Genomic DNA, 18302 nt, shown 5'->3' on the forward strand with positions numbered 1-18302 from the left:
TGCAGATGATCCAAATCTGCATATTGCAAATTTCTTGTAACTTTGTGACACAATCAGAATTAATGGGGTGAGTGAGGATGCAATTAGACTTAGATTATTCCCATTTTCATTGAGAGATAAAGCCAAGTGCTGGCTCCAAGCTCAACCACAAGGTAGCATTTCAACATGGGCTGATTTGGTGAACAAGTTCCTAACAAAATATTTTCCCCTTCAAAAGCTGCGAAAATAAAAAGGAAAATTACATCTTTTGTTCAGCATGATGGAGAGCCATTAGATGAAGCATGGGAAAGATACAAGGAATTATTAAGGAAGTGTCCTCATCATTGCATACCGGAGTGGATGCAACTTGAAACATTTTATAATGGAATGACTGCAGCAACTAAAACAATGATAGATGCAGCAACTCGAGGTTCATTGAGTTCAAAAACCTTGGAAGAAGCCCAACAAATTATAGAGATGATGACTTCTTCGATGTATCACAATTTGAATGAAAGACAAGCTTCAAGGAGAGGAGGTTATGATATCAATTCCCTAGAAGCTTTGTTTGCTCAAAACCAACTGCAGAATTAATAATTCTCTAAATAGATTGCTGCCCTGACTCAACAAATAAGCAACTTGCAGACTGGTGTTGCTCCAAACACACAACTAAGTTGTGATTTCTATGGTGGCAACCATGTGAATGGAGCCTGTGATCCTACAATTGTAGAACAATATGATCAAGTCAATTATATGAGAAATTACCAAAGGCCACAACAACAGTTTCCACCTAGTTTTTAGCCTATTAATAATAAAGGACAATAGTTCTACAAGTGGAATTCAAAAAATTCAAGTGCAAGAGGGAATGCAGGTACTGCACCTTTTCCAAGTGCAGTTCCTTAAGTGCAGCAACAATATTTCTAAGGGAGTTGTTCTGCACAACTCTAGAAAAATCAAGGGTATTCAAGACCCTTGAGTGAGAAAATGAATGAAATGGAAGACACATTACTGCAGTTTATGAAGGTGACACAAACGAACTTTAAAAATCACGAAAGCTCCATGAAGAAGTTAGAAACACAAATTGGGCAGTTGGCTGAACAACTTGCTAATAGAGATGAAGGGAGGTTTCCTAGCAATACAATAGTGAATCCAAAGGAGCAATGCCAAGCCATAACCACAAGAAGTGGAGCAATGGTTTCTAACCCAAGAAAGAAGGATGAAGTCACCCATTCTAAAGAGGAGAGTGAGCTGAAATAAGAAGACTTTGAAAGTGAAAAATATACCATGTTGAAGAGGGGAGAAGAGGAAGAAAACTACAGTAACAAACAAGAAAAGAAGGGAAAGAAGCAGAGATTTGAAAAGGCCTGCAAGCCTATTAATGAAGAGCAATTCAGGAGGTTACCATTTCCAAAAAGAGTAGAGGATCCTAGACAAGAAAGGTAGTTTGAAAGATTCATAGATGTGTTCAAGAGGCTATAAATCAATATTTCATTTGCAGAGGCATTAGAACAAATGCCCTCTTACGCAAAATTTATGAAAGAGCTCTTGTGCAAGAAGAGGAAGCTAGATATGGAGAAGTTAGTACCACTCACTGAGGAGTGCAATGCAATTTTGCAGAGAAAACTGCCTCAAAATCTTAAGGATCCAGGGTTCTTCAACATACCTTGCTCTATTGGAAATTGCACAGTAAGGAAAGCCTTGTGTTATTTGGGGGCTAGCATAAATCTAATGCCCTTAGCCATTATAAAGAAGCTAGGAATTGAAGAGGTGAAACCAACTAGGATAACATTACAATTAGCAGACAGATCATATACATATCCCTATGGAGTAGTGGAAGACTTGTTAGTCAAGGTAGACAAATTTATATTCCCTACAAATTTTGTTATACTTGATATGAAGATAGATGCGGATATCCCTCTCATTCTAGGAAGGCCATTTTTAGCCATAGAGAAAGCCTTGATTGATGTGTAGAAAGGTGAATTGATGCTAAGAGTCCAAGAGAAAAAAGTCATTTTCAATGTATTTGAAGCCATTAAGCATCCAAGTAATGATATAAGTTGCATGAAGATTGATGTGTTAGATGTTGTGATACCACCATTCTTGGAGAAACATGATGAAAGTGCAGTCTTAGAAGGCACAATAGTTGCAGCAAAATGCTGTATTAATAAGGAGTAAGATGAAGTAGTGAAAGAATGCATATTGCAACTAGATTCTCTTCTATGTGTTAATAATGCAGTGAACCAAGTTAAGGAAGAATTACATCAAGAAGAGGAGAAGAAGGAAGAGCCCAAGGTGGAACTCAAGCAACTACCCTCTAACTTGAGGTATGTATTTCTTGATGAAGGGCATAACAAACCTATAATAATAAATGACAATCTGAAGAAAGACCAAGAAGAAAAGCTCTTGAGAGTGTTGAGAAAGCACAAATCTGCACCAGGATGACATATTTCTGATTTGAAAGGTATAGATCCATCCTTTTGCATGCATAGAATCTTGTTTGAAGAGAATTGCAAACCGGTTGTCCAACCTCGAAGAAGGCTTAATCCAACTATGAAAGAGGTAGTGAGGCAAGAAGTGATGAAGTTGCTAGACGCAGGAGTTATTTATCCTATTTCGGATAGTCAATGGGTCAGTCTGGTTCATGTAGTACCTATGAAAGAAGGTATAACTGTTGTGCCAAATGAGAGAAACAAGTTAATACCTACTAGAACAGTAACCGGATGGCGAATGTGCATCGATTATAGAAAGTTGAATGATGCATCAAGAAAGGATTATTTTCCTCTTCCATTTGCTGACCAAATGAGATTAGCTAAGGATGACTACTACTATTTCCTAGATGGATACTCTGGTTACAACCAGATTGCAGTTGACCCAAGGGACCAAGAAAAGACAGCATTCACTTTTCCTTTTAGAGTTTTTGCATACCGGAGGATGGCATTCGAGCTGTGCAATGCTCCAGTTACATTTCAAAGGTGTATGCTGTCCATTTTTTCTGATATGATTGAAAGAATTATAAAAGTGTTTATGGATGATTTTTCTGTATTTGGTAATTCTTTTCATCAGTGTCTTACTAATTTATCTCTTGTTTTGCAACGTTGCCTAGACTAAAACCTTGTTCTTAACTGGGAAAAGTGCCATTTTATGATACAAGAAGGAATTGTATTAGGACATAAAGTTTCAGCTAGAGGAATGGAAGTGGACCCTGCAAAAGTAGAAGTGATAGAGAAGCTTCCACCACCTGTGAATGTTAGAGGAGTAAGAAGTTTCTTGGGGCATGCTAGTTTTTATCACAGGTTCATTAAAGATTTTTCCCAAATTGCAAAGCCATTGAGTGAGTTGTTGAGTAAGGATGTAGATTTTGTTTTTGATGATAAGTGTTTAGTATCTTTTAACACTTTGAAAGAGAAATTAATTTCTGCACCTGTACTTGTCAAACCTGATTGGGAATTACCTTTTGAGTTGATGTGCGATGCTAGTGATGTAGCTATAGGAGCAATTTTAGGTCAAAGAAAAGACAAGAAACTACATGTTATTCATTATGCTAGTAGAGTTCTTAACACTGCACAAATTCACTACTACTGAAAAAGAACTCATAGCTATAGTATTTGCTTTTGACAAGTTTCGGTCTTATTTGATAGAATCCAAGGTTATAATGTACACTGACCATGCTGCTCTTAAGTATCTTTTGTCAAAACAGGATGCTAAATCCAGATTATTAACGTGGATTTTACTCCTTCAAGAATTCGAGTTGGAGATAAAGGACAAGAAAGGGAAGGAGAATGGAGTTGTTGATCACTTGTCAAGATTACCACTTGAGATCATACCATTTGAGATAGAGCAAATAAAAGAAGAGTTCCCAGATGAGAATTTATTCAAGATTGAATCACAGCCATGGTTTGCTGTGTAACGCTCCAAATTTTGTAATATTAATTCTGATAATTATATATATATATATATATATATATATATATATATATATATATCTAAATGTATATTCATGTGTGTATGTATGTATATATATGTATGATTATTTGGATTGGGCTGGTTGGGCTGAGTGCAGGGTGAGATATTGAGATGTTCTCGCTGCAGTGAGAGAATTCTCGTTGTAGCGAGAAGGCCCTAGGAGGAAGGACCAGAACTGTCGCCTTCTCGCTGTAGCGAGAGACATCTCACTGTAGCAAGAGAGCGACAGTCTGGGGTGCATTTCTGGGTGCAGTTTCGCTGTAGCGAGAGGGTCTCGCTATAGAGAGATTCTGCAGAAACCAGAGTGCAGTTTTCTCTGATTTTTTGGCTGTAGCGACAGGGCGTGTGAGTGTCATGATATAAGGGGTTTTAAAAGGGGTTTAGGGATTTGAGATTCATTTCTCAAATTCTCTCCCAAATCTCGTCAATCCTCTCGACCCAAAATCCTTGTCCACCGATTAATTGCCTCCAAAGCCGTTCAGGAGCGAGATTGGAGTTCAAATTTGTGTGGGGAACGCTTGGAGGTGAGTTTTAAACGGTTAGAGTTTTCGTTTTCCTTCCCTTTTTCTGTTCTTGGTATTTTCGGGGTTCTCATGGAATTCTTCCGTGTGTTTAGGCCGAAAGCCGTGTGGGGAGCATTTCCGTGGTTAAGTTCAGGCGTGGGTCTTCAATCCAAGGTAAGGGGGGACTCTACCCTACTCTTTTATGTGTAATTTGCTGTTATTCTGTGGAATGTTGTGATGTGGTTGAGCTAGAAGATAGGACATTGCTGAAATATGTGATGTGAATTATGTATTGAATGTTGTGAATAGGCTTGGGCACTTGTGCCATATAATTGAATGAATATTGTGTGAAATGTGGGCCCGAGGGCCGTGTAATATGAATGAAAATAGGCTAGGGGCTGTGTGTCTTGAATGAGTTGTGGACTATGTGCTGTGTGTGCTATGAAAGTGAAATATGGGCCTAGTACCGTAACTGTTAAATGTGGGCTATGTGCCGTATACTGAAATGCGTGTGACTAGAGCGTGCAACGCCGTTATAATGTATTGTGAATAGTTCAGCGATACACTAGGGGTGTGGGAGATGAGAATGGTAGAAATACTTTGGGGAAGAGGAAGTGGTGGTGACACAGACTGTGGAACGGGTGCACCACGGGCCACACACTCTCTTCTTGACTAGACCTCTGACTATTAACTTTGCTGAGGGACCCGTGACTGCCCACGCGATATCTGTGAGGCGGGGGTAACCGGCGACCATTCATGGTGTAAATATGTAATCACAGTGTCGATGTGAGTGTGGCTGATGTGCGTATGCATGGGTTCATGATTTGTACTTGTGGATGTGATAATGTTACTTGTGCCTGTTCTTGTTTAATGTATTGAAAATGTGCTAGAGATAAGACTCTATGCTTAATTGTATGTTTTGGTAGTGTAAAGTACTCACCCTTACATTCATTTTTCAGGTAATCAAGACGATCAGCACCGGACTCAGTGAAGGAACGGATGGACTGCTATAGGATTTAGATTTTGTTTTGAAATTTGTTGTAATTGAACTAATCTTGTAGCAGTTGCGTGATATTAATTTGTAACCCTTCACTTATTTCAAAATCTTTTATAAAAATCTGATTATCCAATTTGTGAAATTATTATTTAATTAAAATTAAATTTAAGGCGTTACAAATAGCTTATACTATTGGCGAGGACCGTACACTTTAAATGATAAAAAGTGGGACATAGTGATTTACAAGGATTATTTTGGTGGTGTTCCTTAAGGACAATATACATTTCCTGGAGGACAGCCAAGGCTCTCAAGCATGGCCCCACAACCTATACCACTAGGAGGGCGTGAGATGCATGGCTATGCAGCTGACGAGGAAACAATGAGTATAAGAGCTAAGAGAGGATCAAGGATTGGAGGATAGAGTCTTGAAATTAGTCAGAAATGGGCTCTTCAATAAGCCTTTGGAAGCATCATTTTCAAGGACGTGCAAATTTCAATGTCACAATCTATTTTTTCATGGATGTTCCAATGTAAATTTTATAGCAAGGAGCTTTGTCTCATTTTTCTTTTTCAATAGTATATCTCTCGTTCATTTTTTTCCTGAATGTAATTTGCTAATGGATTGAATTTCAACAAAATGTTGTAGCTGTGGTGCTCGTGGTCTTATATATATTCTGAAAGTGAATTAATTTAATATTTTTTGTATACTCAAATGAGTTCAGATTCATTGACACTAAGTGTCAAACTTAAATTATTACATCTCTTAATAATTTGTCATAAAATATAAGATTGACTAATCTAATAGTTGAATCATCTTATATTATCTTTATGATTATTTATATCAAATTTTAAATAATTTGAACATTAATATGTAATTTGAAATTTAATATTTATTTATATTTTAAAACACAAAACCCCTTAAATAAAATATACAAAGAAGTACATATTAATTTTGTTTTTTTCTTGTAAAATTTTATGAATTTGATTTACTTATAAGAATCTTTAAATTAATGATTGGATTGATCAATTTTACATTATATAAGAAGATATTAAACAGTATAAGTGTCCAAATTTACCATCGGATATCATTAGATATGGATTCTACTCAAATTTATATGCTCCTATTCTATTATCCCCTTTCATTCTCCTTATATTTTACTCTTGTTTTATTTAATTTTGGTTGTCACGTGTTATTTTATCATAGCAGAATCCCCATGTCGAATCCGTTGCATAACCAAATCATAAATCTTAAATATCCTGAATCAAATTATAAGATCAAAACCATGTTCTTCATGTGTAAAGATTAGACTTGCAGTCTCTCTAGGTGTTGCAAGTATGTACACAAATCAATCATTACATTGCATATCCCTAATGCCATCGTGCAATTGGCATGATACACTTCTCCCCAAATAAAATCGAGGAGCAAGTTGTTGAATACGAAGTTGTGGTCTCTATGCTTGATAAATGTGACTTTGTTATTAGGAGTGCAATCTTTGAACAAAACTAAAATGTACAAATTTTACTTTACAAGATAAACATTACATGGTTCTCAGTCTCAAGTTTACTGAATCCTTATTTACCAATCTTGATTGATCTGCATTTAGAAAAGGTGAAAAATTTATATTGAATCAATTGTCTGATTTTCCATGACTTTTATATTGGGTTTGCCTTTTTTTTTTTCCTTCTTTTTCACTCTTTATTTTATAGGTAATTCTGATTATTGTAAACTATTTCATTCTGTTATGAACTCAGTTTTATTGAAATTTGAACTTAAAATATAATTTTATTTTTATGCTAGATAAAAAGAGACATAACATGATACATCACACAGTAAGATATTGAACACAAGTCTTGCCCCAACGTTCAAATTTAGTTTACTTGGAGCTGTTATGGTCCACACATTGCTTATTTGCTCAAAGTCTTGCCCTCTCATAAGATTTACTTGACATATTGAACATGATTGTTTGAGAACATCTATTCCCAAGGGACAACCATCAATGGTTAATTTACAGTGATATGCAGTAATTAATTTATAATGAATTTCTTTTCTTTTTTTTTAAATCTAAAAATATATTTTTCTCATCAACATACATATTTTTGTTATTTTTGGAACGAAATTATGATTGAAGCTAAGCTATTTACATGTAGAGGATGGGTCATGCATTATCTTTTAGGGTTATCAAAATGTCTTTGTACACAAATGAATCATTATGTACATACATCATAAAAATTATTCACGCATTATGCTTTTTTTTTTCTAGTGACATTAAATTCTATGGGTGCAACTTCGTATAAATTGTGTGACGCATTATTTAACAATTATTGTCGATCTTTATTTGCAAGTAACCATGCAAATTCTACCTTATGTAGCTGCAAATCTAATTTGATACTTATTTTGTCCTTTATTTGAATATTTGTGTATATGATATATTTGTCTTAATTCTGTCTCAACTATATGAAGTGCTAAAGGTAGATTTACAATCTTGTTTGATGTAAATATTTACTAAATCATTTAAAATGGGGCAAAAATTCATGTGGCATCACTTGTATAATTGTAGTACGTACATATGCCGCTAGAAATTTAAATACTTTACCACAAAGTGACACTGGGAAGACTTTTATTGACCAGACTTTCATTCTTTAGAAAATAAGCAAGAATTGGAGAAAAATTGGTTTGTTGCGTACAAGTCTTGCCCTTTGCTCAAGTTTAGTTGACATTGAATTAATGTACATTGCACATTGCTTTGTTGCATCACACATATAGGTTTAGCTGACTTGGAGGGTACTGTACATCACACTGGGGATGATCATCAATGGCCACCATCGACAGAGGCAATTTCCTATACGTTTGTGTTTTGCAATGTCTATTAACAGAAGTCAAGGATAGTAACTATTTCATGCTGGCCTCTTCCATCCAAGACCAGTTTTCACCTGTGGACAAAATAATTTTTTTTCCAATATTTGATTAATTTAGGGAAAATTGTGACTGAAACATAATTATTTATTTCTTATCATTTGCAGTAGGTTATAGGTAGAATACATAAGTTTGTTTTTACTTTATTGCTTTTTATGTTTAAAATGTTTTTCTTTTCTTGGTCTTACAAAACTTACACGGTGTGAATGTAAAAAATATTATTATGAACATTATTTTATTAACACTAAATAGTATTTATTTGATTTCTGTTTATAATTAATAGATATTTATTTTTTTCTAAATATTAAAAATAAATAACACATTTTTTTAATAAACAAATAACCAAAGAATCCTCCTGGAAACGCATGTCATGGGACACACGCTACAATAATAATAAACTAAATATATAAAGAAATGCTTTTGGTGTCCAAAATCTGTTTTATGGAAAATTATGTCATAGAATGTCCCAAATTTAACGTTTTAATTGCTGTCTATAAATTATGGACCTAACATGGTTTTGAGTTCATAATTGACTAGACACATTTCGTACACATTCGTCAGTTTCAATATCCAACAACATTCCCCAGAGAGTTTGAGATGATCACCATGCTTAGCAGCAATCTCTCTCTCTTTTCTCTGGTCACCTTTCTCTGCATTTGTTTCTACGTTGGAAGTTCCCATGCAAATAAGTGTGCTGAGACGGACAGGCAAGCTCTTCTTAAATTGAAAGACGGTTTCATTGATAAATGGAACTCTCTTGACTCATGGAAAGGTGAAGATTGCTGCAAGTGGGAAGGAATTTCATGCGATAATTTAACTGCTCATGTAACCAGCTTGGATCTCCGTCATTTCTCGCTCAAAGGTCAGATGGATTCTTCAATATGTGAACTGAAACATCTCACTTTCTTTTATCTCAGTCATAATGAATTAGAAGGAATGATCCCAAAGTGCATCGGCTCACTTGCTCAATTGATAGAGTTGAATCTTGCGTGGAATCATCTGCTTGGTGGCATTCCTCCAACTCTGCGGAACCTTTCCAACTTGCAAACTCTTGATCTTGCCTATAATTTCTTGCTTGCGAATGACCTTGAGTGGGTTTCTCGTCTTTCTACCTTGAAATACCTTGATCTGTCGCATCTGGATCTTAGTCAAAGTGCTAATTGGCTATCATCAATGAGCAAAATCTCTTCTCTGTCGGAGCTTCGTTTAGATGATTGTGGGATTGGTCAAGTCATTCCTAAATCTATTCCCCATAATAATTCTTCCACTTCTCTCAACACACTCAGTCTTTCGAACAATCAGTTAGACTCTTCAACCCTGTCATTGGTGCTGAATGTCAGCAAAGTCCTCACATATCTTGATCTCTCCTCTAACTCTTTGCAGCATAATATTCCAGATGGATTTGTAAACATGGTTTCTCTTTCCCATCTACGATCTCTATATCTCTCGCGTAATGAGCTTGAGGGTAACATACTAAAATATATTCCGAGTTTGTTTCAGCTTAAAGAGTTACGATTGGAAGGAAACGAATTGTCTGGCAAACCCGTTGACTACATACGACAGTTGTGCTCTGCACAAGATGGTTTAGAGGTTTTGGATCTCAGCTATAACCCGTTTAGTAGTGCACCATTTCCTGATTTTTCATGTCTTTCTTTCTTGAAGACATTATCACTTCGTTTTGCCAATATTGTTGAGTCGTTACCACAATCAGTTAGTAAACTTGCCTCGTTAGAGGAATTGGATCTTTCCAATAATCAGTTGAATGGGACACTTCCTTCCACTGTTTGGCAACTTTCTAGTCTTACGACACTGGTTCTCTCTTCAAACGAGTTGAACGGTGCAGACGTCATTCGTGAGTCGCATCTGTCAAATCTATCACATCTAGATCTCCGTGACAACCAACTAAGTGGATCACAACCGTTGTTTGAGATTAGTAAACTTGCCTCGCTAGAGGAGTTGGATCTTTCCTATAATCAGCTGAATGGGACACTTCCTTCCACTATTTGGCAACTTTCTAGTCTTCGGAGATTGGTGCTCTATTCAAACAAGTTGACTGGTGTCCTTCGTGAAGGGCATTTGTTTGAGATTGGTAAACTTGCCTCGTTAGAGGAATTGGATCTTTCCAATAATCAGTTGAATGGGACACTTCCTTCTACTATTTGGCAACTTTCTAGTCTTCGGAGAATGGTGCTCTCTTCAAACAAGTTGACTGGTGTGGATGTCATTCGTGAGGGGCATTTGTCAAACTTATCAGAGCTTGACATCGCATATAACCAATTAAGTGGATCACAACCATTATTCGAGATTAGTAAAATTGCCTCGCTAGAAACGCTGGATCTTTCCAATAATCAGTTGAACGGGACACTTCCGTATAATCTTTGGGGACTTTCTAATCTAACAAGTTTGTCTCTCTTCTCAAATAAATTGAATGGTGTCGTTGATGAATCACATTTATCAAACCTGTCTCAATTGGAAGATTTAAATTTAGCTGGAAATGCACTCACATTCAATTTTAATTCAAATTGGGTTCCACCGTTCCAACTCCAAATATTACTAGCATCATCATGCATCTTGGGTCCTATATTTCCAACATGGCTCAAGAACCAAAGAGAACTTAGGGTCTTGGATATCTCTCGGAGTGGTATTTCAGATTCATTGCCTAATTGGTTTTGGAACCTGTCTTCAAGTTTGTCGTACTTGAATGTTTCACATAACAAAATTAGTGGAGCATTTCCACTGTCGTTACCAAGTACAAAAGGAAATAGTATGGACCGGAATGTGTGGGATTTGAGTTTCAACAATTTGTCCGGTCTATTGCCTCAACCCCCAAAACTACATACACTGTTACTCTCGAATAATATGTTTTCAGGGTTCATTACTTCTTTTTGTGCAACGCCATCAACGATGTTAACTATTCTCGACTTGTCTAGTAATTTACTAGCGGGGACACTTCCAGATTGTTGGGGGAGATTTCAAAGTTTAGTTATTCTAAATCTGGCAAAAAATAATTTATCAGGTAGCATACCCAAGTCATTTGCCACTTTACAAGAAATTGAGTCTATTAATTTAAATAGCAACAACTTCTCGGGTGAAATTCCATCTTTAACCTTCTGTAGCCGATTACGATTTATTGATTTTGGGAATAACAATCTCCAAGGAACATTACCAGCATGGGTAGGCCATAACTTGCGACAATTGATGGTGTTGCGTCTAGAGGCAAATAAATTCAATGGAAACATACCTACAAGCCTATGTAATCTTCTATTTCTTCAAGTGTTAGATCTCTCTAAAAATAATATTAGTGGGAGAATTCCAGTGTGTCTGAGTGGCATAATTGCTTTGTCAAATACGACGTTTTCAAGACAGACAATGGTTTATCCAATACATGATGTTGGGTTAACGGATCCTGATCCAATTCAAAGTTTCAATGACAAAGCCATGTTGGAATGGAAAGGGCAAAACCAAGAATATGAGGAAAATCTAGGATTTATGACAATCATAGATCTTTCTTGCAACCAATTAATAGGAGAGATACCCAAAAGTATATCAATACTTGCGGCATTAGCTGGCTTGAATCTCTCAAGAAATAATCTCACAGGTTTCATTCCCTACAACATTGGTCATATGAAAATGTTGGAATCACTTGACTTGTCAAGAAATCATCTTTATGGAAGAATGCCAGCAAGCTTTTCAAATTTGACTTTTCTCAGTTACATGGACTTGTCTTTCAACAACTTGTCAGGAAAAATTCCACAAAGCACTCAGATACAAACCTTTGATGCCTCTGCCTATAAAGGAAATACTGGGCTTTGTGGTCCACCACTCCCAAATCATTGCCCAGGGGATGCTGTTTCGCCAAATGGAAGGGTAGATAAAAACAGTGTTGAAGAAGATGGAGACGAAGATGAACTCATAACCATTGGTTTTTACATCACCCTGGGGTTTGGATTTTGTGTTGGATTCTGGAGTGTTTGTGGAACTTTAATTATAAAAAGTTCATGGAGACGTGCCTATTTTCAGTTCTTCAACAACATGAATGACTGCATATGTGTGACACTCGTTGTCCTTATGGCTCGAATGAAAAGGAGATTTCAAGTTCAAGATTAAAAGGTAAAGCATTTGATTCATTGCCTGTGGTGCACTTATGTAAATTATGATTTACCGTGCCACTTTGTCTAAATAAAATTAATTAACAGCTTGCACACAACAATGCTAGTGGAGATGATGTCTTTTCTTCTTGAATATTTTGTAGGTGAAGTTCCATTTCAGAAAGTGATTTGTTGTAAAGCTTTGATTAATTTGGTAGGGACTATTGTTTCATTTGGCAGATGCACCACTTCTGAGTGATTTGGTTCTATTTTTTTTTCTCTTAAGGCATCTTCTATATATTTTTTATTTGATTTTTTATTAACATGTAAATTACTCAAATTTTCATATAATCGTACATGCAGAATGGAAAGTGACGCTGAGGTATGATTACTATTTTGAAGAAGGAAGCACTTTGTTAAAATCTACTGGTTGATCATTAAGAAACTATTAGAGTTAAGCAATAAATTTCAGAATTTCAGACTATCTTGAATTCCCGGAGAGTTATAATGGTGCTTGGTTCTTGCAAGTTAGATGGATGTTCCTCCATTTACACTTCTTGTCCTTTGTGTTTTTTGATCATTTTGAAATTTCCTTTTAGATCAAAAGTAAAATGATTAGCTTATATGTTCCTTTGTAATTTGTGTTTCATTGTTGAGAGTATATTTCACGAATTTTCCGAGTGAAGCTAAAAGTGAAAAAAAAAACTCCCCTTTTGTGTTATATAAGTGAAGCTATAACTAGGAACAAGCATTGCCCATTTTTCATCGGGACCTACTCTCATACATAACATTAACAGAAGTAGAAGGAAAAGGAATACTTTTCCTAAATTTTATATTTTACATATTCACTCTAAACATCCTGCTATAAAAAAATTAGAAAATGAAAAAAGAAATTACTAACATTTGAAAAACTTATTTTTTTTACTAATTTTTTATTTTAAATTAATTTTATAAATTATTACGATCAATTTTCAATTGACAAATAAAGAAATAAAACAAAATAAAAATGTTTTTAACTTAAATTTCGTCCTTCAATTTATTTATTTTTTATTATTTTGGTACTCTAACTTAAATGTTTTTAAAGGCAATTTTTGTTTCCTCTCTCTTATTTCAGTGGATCTTTCACACACTGCTTATTTGCTCAAAGTCTTGCCCTTCACATAACTGTAGTTAACATATCGATTGTTCACGAGGCATCTATTCCCAAGGGACACCCATTAATGGTTTACAATGATATGCAGTAATTAATTTATAATGAATTTTTTTAAAATCTAAAAATATATTTTTCTCATCAAGTTACATATTTTCGTTATTTTTGAAACGAAATTATTATTGAAGCTAAGCTATTACGTGCAGAGGATGGGACATGTTTTATCTTTTCGGGTTCTCAAAATATCTTTGTACATAAATGAATTATTATGGACATACATCATAAAAATTATTCAGGTGTTATGTGTTTTTTTTATAGTGACATTAAATTCTACGGGTGCAAGTTCGTATGAATTGTGAGGCATTATTTAACAATTATTGTCTCTCTTTATTTGCAAGTAACCATGCAAATTCTGCCATATGTAGCTGCAAATCTAATATGATACTTATTGTGTCCTTTATTTGGATATTTGTGTATATATGATATATTTGTCTTAATTCTGTCTTATGTAAATGAATTGCTAAAGGTAGATTTTGCATCTTGCTTGATGTAAATATTTACTAAATTATTTAAAATAGGGCAAAACTTCACGTGGCATCACTTGTATACCTGTAGTACGTACATATGCCGCTAGAAACTTAAAGAACTTTACCACAAAGTGACACTGGGAAGACTTTTTATTCAGTATACTTTCACTCTTAAAAAATAAGCAAGAATTGGAGACAAAGTGGGGGGAAAAACTAGTAAATAAATTTGTTAATATCTTTTAATTTATCCTTCTAAATTTATTCTAATTGTAATAATTAAAATTAAAACTCTGTATTACAATTCAAATTTCATGAACAAAATCAATCTCAACGTTTACATATTTTCTTTGATCTTTATTTTTTCCTTCTATTTCTTCTTTTCCTTCCAATATATGTAGACTTGTTTCAGAGCTAAGATTTATTATATATTATTTTTTTTATTATGTTTCCGTTGCATTTATACATCACTAAGCTTAAAGATTCATAAACCACTAGTGCAAAAATGACATTCTACAACATGAATCTACATTAGTTAATAAAAAACCGATGCGAAAAAAAAGGTGGTGACATTTTTAAAATTTTAACGAACATTTCTACATCGGTTTGGTCAAAATCGGTGTTAAATATTTTTACTACATCGATTGCAATTTACAATCGATATTAAATGATTTTACTACATCAGTTTAAATTTACAACTGATGTTATATGTTTTCTACATCGGTTGTTACATATAACTAATGTAGAAGAGTGTTTTAAACTTCACCTTGCCGCTTACAAACAATCACTTTTCACATGTTCAATACACAGAACACATCAGCTTTTGTTTCTTCCCTCTCGCGCAAGGTACATAAGCTTGTTTTTACAACTTAAACTTCCTTTTGCGTCATTCAAGGTATGTAAATCGCTCTCAAATTTGATTTTATATGTTTTAACCTCATATACGCGTTCTTCTCACACAAGTTTCATGTTTAGGATTTATTGTTTTCCCCTCGTACAACCTCAGCGACAACAACAATCTCATTTTTGTGAAGATTACTTCAAACTTTGTCGCGGCTACATTTGAAGTAAGTGTTTTTACCATTAATTTCTTTGTGAAGATTACTTCGAACGTTGTCATTCATTAATTTCTTTGCAAAAAAAGAACAATTCCAAACATGAACAAAAAGAATGATGGTTAAGGTTAAAATGGCCTCGAAAAGAGGCTATCAAAACTAGGTAAGGGAATTAAAGTGACGGCAAGGAACTTGTGTGTATGGATCCTCTCTTTTTTTTTTTTTTTTTTACTTTTTCTATGCAGTGTCTACACATGCACGCTACATATCTCGTATTAACATATTATTAACAATTATAGTGTAAGTATTTAGAATGTGTCTGCTGTCAAGTTAAAAAAGTTCACAAGCCTTTACTCTAAAAAGATTAACTGTATTATGAGAATAATACGCACATCCAATCAAAACATAACATAGGACACTGCTTTATAATAGTTGCGTCAGACAAAAATAACATTTGAATTCGCTTTAAAGGACACCTCTTAATGTGCCTTTGCTTCTTTAGGGTTCATAGCTTGATTTGTTCATTTGTTTAACCACCCTTCAATTGTTAATTCTTTATGTAGCATTGGATCGCAGTTGGATAAATTGTAGACGTACAAACGAGGAGTATGAGAATGGGGTCAAACAATTTTTACAATTTGTGCAAAGAAATGTGGCTAATAATACCGGAAGATTTTATTGTCCTTGTGTGAAGTGTTTAAATTTAAGGCAATTGAGTGTTAAAGATATAAGAGAACATGTGTTCTGTGATGGATTTTGCAAGAGTTATACAACATGGATATGGCACGGTGAATTAAGAAATATGTCAAACTTGTCCCAAACAATTGAGGTTGATGTAGAAATGGACGATCAATTGGAAGATATGATACGTGATATTGGGAAAGTATTTTCAGAGACAACATGTTTTTGAAAACATATGTGAAGGAATAAGCCTTTGTATCCAAGGTGTCCCAATTTCACACAGTTGTCAAGAGTGTTAAAATTAATTAACTTGAAAGCAAGACATGGGTGGACTGACAAAAGTTTTACTGAATTGCTTGAATTATTGAAAGAGATGCTTCCAGAAGGTAATACTCTTCCACATCGTTATTATGATGCAAAGAAGATCTTGTGTCCAATGGGTATGGAGTATAAGAAGATACACGCCTGTCCGAATGATTGCATTTTCTATAGAAAAGAGTATGCAGGGTTGCATAAGCGCCCTTTGTGTGGGATTTCACACTACAAAGTAAAGAACTTTGATGAAAATTGTGATGTGAGAACAAAAGGACCACCTGCCAAGGTTTTATGGTACCTTCTAATAATTCCTAGTGTAATGCCTTATATTTCTTTCCTCAATATATGATAAATTTTCATAAATATTTAAATGGTAAAGTAAATTTTCTTTCAAAAATTCTCTAATGAAAAAGAAACAATGAAATGATATAAGGTTCATAAAGTAAAATTTCATTGATTTATAAGTACTTTAGAAAAACAAAGATTCTAAAATTTTCATTAATAACAAAAAGAAATAGTAGTTTTACAACTGTTTCAAAAGAATGTTATAGAACTGAAAATACCCATTACATAACTCAAAATAACTAAGTCCTATAGCAGTTCTTATCCATCTATGCGCTGTGAGTCTGGTACTATTTGTCCTAGTCTCTTGAAAAATGTTGTGTAAGGGTGAGTCTCTACCCTACCACTCATACATAACACATATTCATCACAAAACACATCTTATCACGATTAAAGAAAACATCATGGTATTACATATCACATTGCTTTATAAAGCAAGTTCTCGTCTCAACTCATAAACACATTATATTCCATAGATTCACAATTTCTTTTTCTTTTACCCGCGCTTACCGCGCCCTGTGGCCACAGTTATCTAATGCCTCTATCCCGAGGTCTTACACATCCATGTAAATAGTTGCCGGATAGCCCAATGTAATACGAATACAATGCATGCAATAGACAGCCCCTTAGCAAAGGTATTGGTCAGGAGTCAAGTCAAAAAACGAGTGTGCAGCCATTGGTGCATTTGTACACAATATTCTGTGCACAATCTCGAATATCACTCACCACCCTACATTTTCCCAAGATATCCCATATCGTCTCCATCTTCCACTCCCCCAATATATCTCTGTAACTATTTACATCATATCATTTTCCATCTCATATTCTTTCAAGTATATTCACATGTTCACATATGCCATTTCTCATGTTCACACATATTTTTCATTATATTTCCACATATTTTTCATCATATACATCAAACCATGACATATTCACAATACACATAATTTTCACATGAAACACAATATATTCAAACATGAAACATCCATCTCTTTGTATATTTCATATCACAAAATCATAACATCATATCAACCATCCTCAATATACCTTATTATGCCTTATTTGAACATAATATCACATTTTCACCATGTATTCATCATAAAATCACATAAACAACTAATTATTCTCACTTTTCACCGATTTTTTTCATAAAACAAGGATTATTCCATATATAATCACTTACATGATAAGATTTATGAGAATACAAGTAATAAACATAACAAAATGATAAAGTAGAGCCCTCTTTACCTCAAAACAGAGCTTTTACAAAGATTTAACCGAAGATTTAACTCTAGAACGAAGTTTTTTCTAAGAACACCATAAACATCTATAAGAAAAAGAAGAAGAAGAGAAACGAACAGTAAATCTAACTTCAAACTTAGAGAAACTTTCTTGAAATCCTTTAGAACGGACGTAGAATCACAGATCTGAAAAGAAATCTAAGTTTAGAAGGGTTTAGTATGAGAGAAAATGGTGAGATATAGCCTTAGAACCTTTGAGAACCTTGGATAGGAGTAAAGAAATGAAAATTTCGTATGAAACCCCTTTTTTTATAGAAAATTTTCAAAATTTATTGTTCACCGCCGGATTACTGTTCATCGTCAGAAAAACTGTTCACCGCCTTACTGTTCATGCTGGAAACACTGTTAGCAGTCACTGTTCATACGGAAAATACTGTACACGCGTACTGTACACGTACTGTACGTGTATGTGACGTTAGTCATGACGTCATGATGATGTCACTGATGACATCATCGGTCACTATACATAGGCGGTTTCACTGTTTGTACGCGA

The 18302-nt window shown here is 34.6% G+C and overlaps 2 protein-coding genes and 1 non-coding gene across 3 annotated transcripts; 2 read left to right on the forward strand and 1 right to left on the reverse strand.

The window, feature by feature from the left end:
* Nucleotides 1-222: 222 nt before the first annotated feature.
* On the reverse strand, nt 223-329 carry LOC113868289. Its single transcript, XR_003505310.1, has one exon. It is a non-coding gene; the product is annotated as a small nucleolar RNA R71 (small nucleolar RNA).
* Nucleotides 330-8950: 8621 nt separating this feature from the next.
* On the forward strand, nt 8951-11134 carry LOC113867670 (receptor-like protein EIX1; the record flags this gene model as incomplete). Its single annotated transcript, XM_027503093.1, has 1 exon — nt 8951-11134. A coding segment is annotated over exon 1 (2184 nt), but the record flags the coding sequence as incomplete, so codon positions are not given.
* A 78-nt stretch (nt 11135-11212) lies between these two features.
* LOC113868157 (receptor-like protein EIX2) lies at nt 11213-12460 on the forward strand. The gene is made up of 2 exons (XM_027503731.1): nt 11213-11441; nt 11511-12460. Exons 1-2 carry the CDS (start codon nt 11213-11215, stop codon nt 12458-12460), a joined length of 1179 nt encoding a protein of 392 aa, XP_027359532.1.
* The last annotated feature ends 5842 nt before the right edge of the window (nt 12461-18302 follow it).

Source organism: Abrus precatorius, unplaced genomic scaffold (genome assembly GCF_003935025.1).
Source record: "Abrus precatorius isolate BTA unplaced genomic scaffold, Abrus_2018 Scaffold5, whole genome shotgun sequence".
NCBI classification, from domain to species: Eukaryota; Viridiplantae; Streptophyta; class Magnoliopsida; order Fabales; family Fabaceae; genus Abrus; species Abrus precatorius.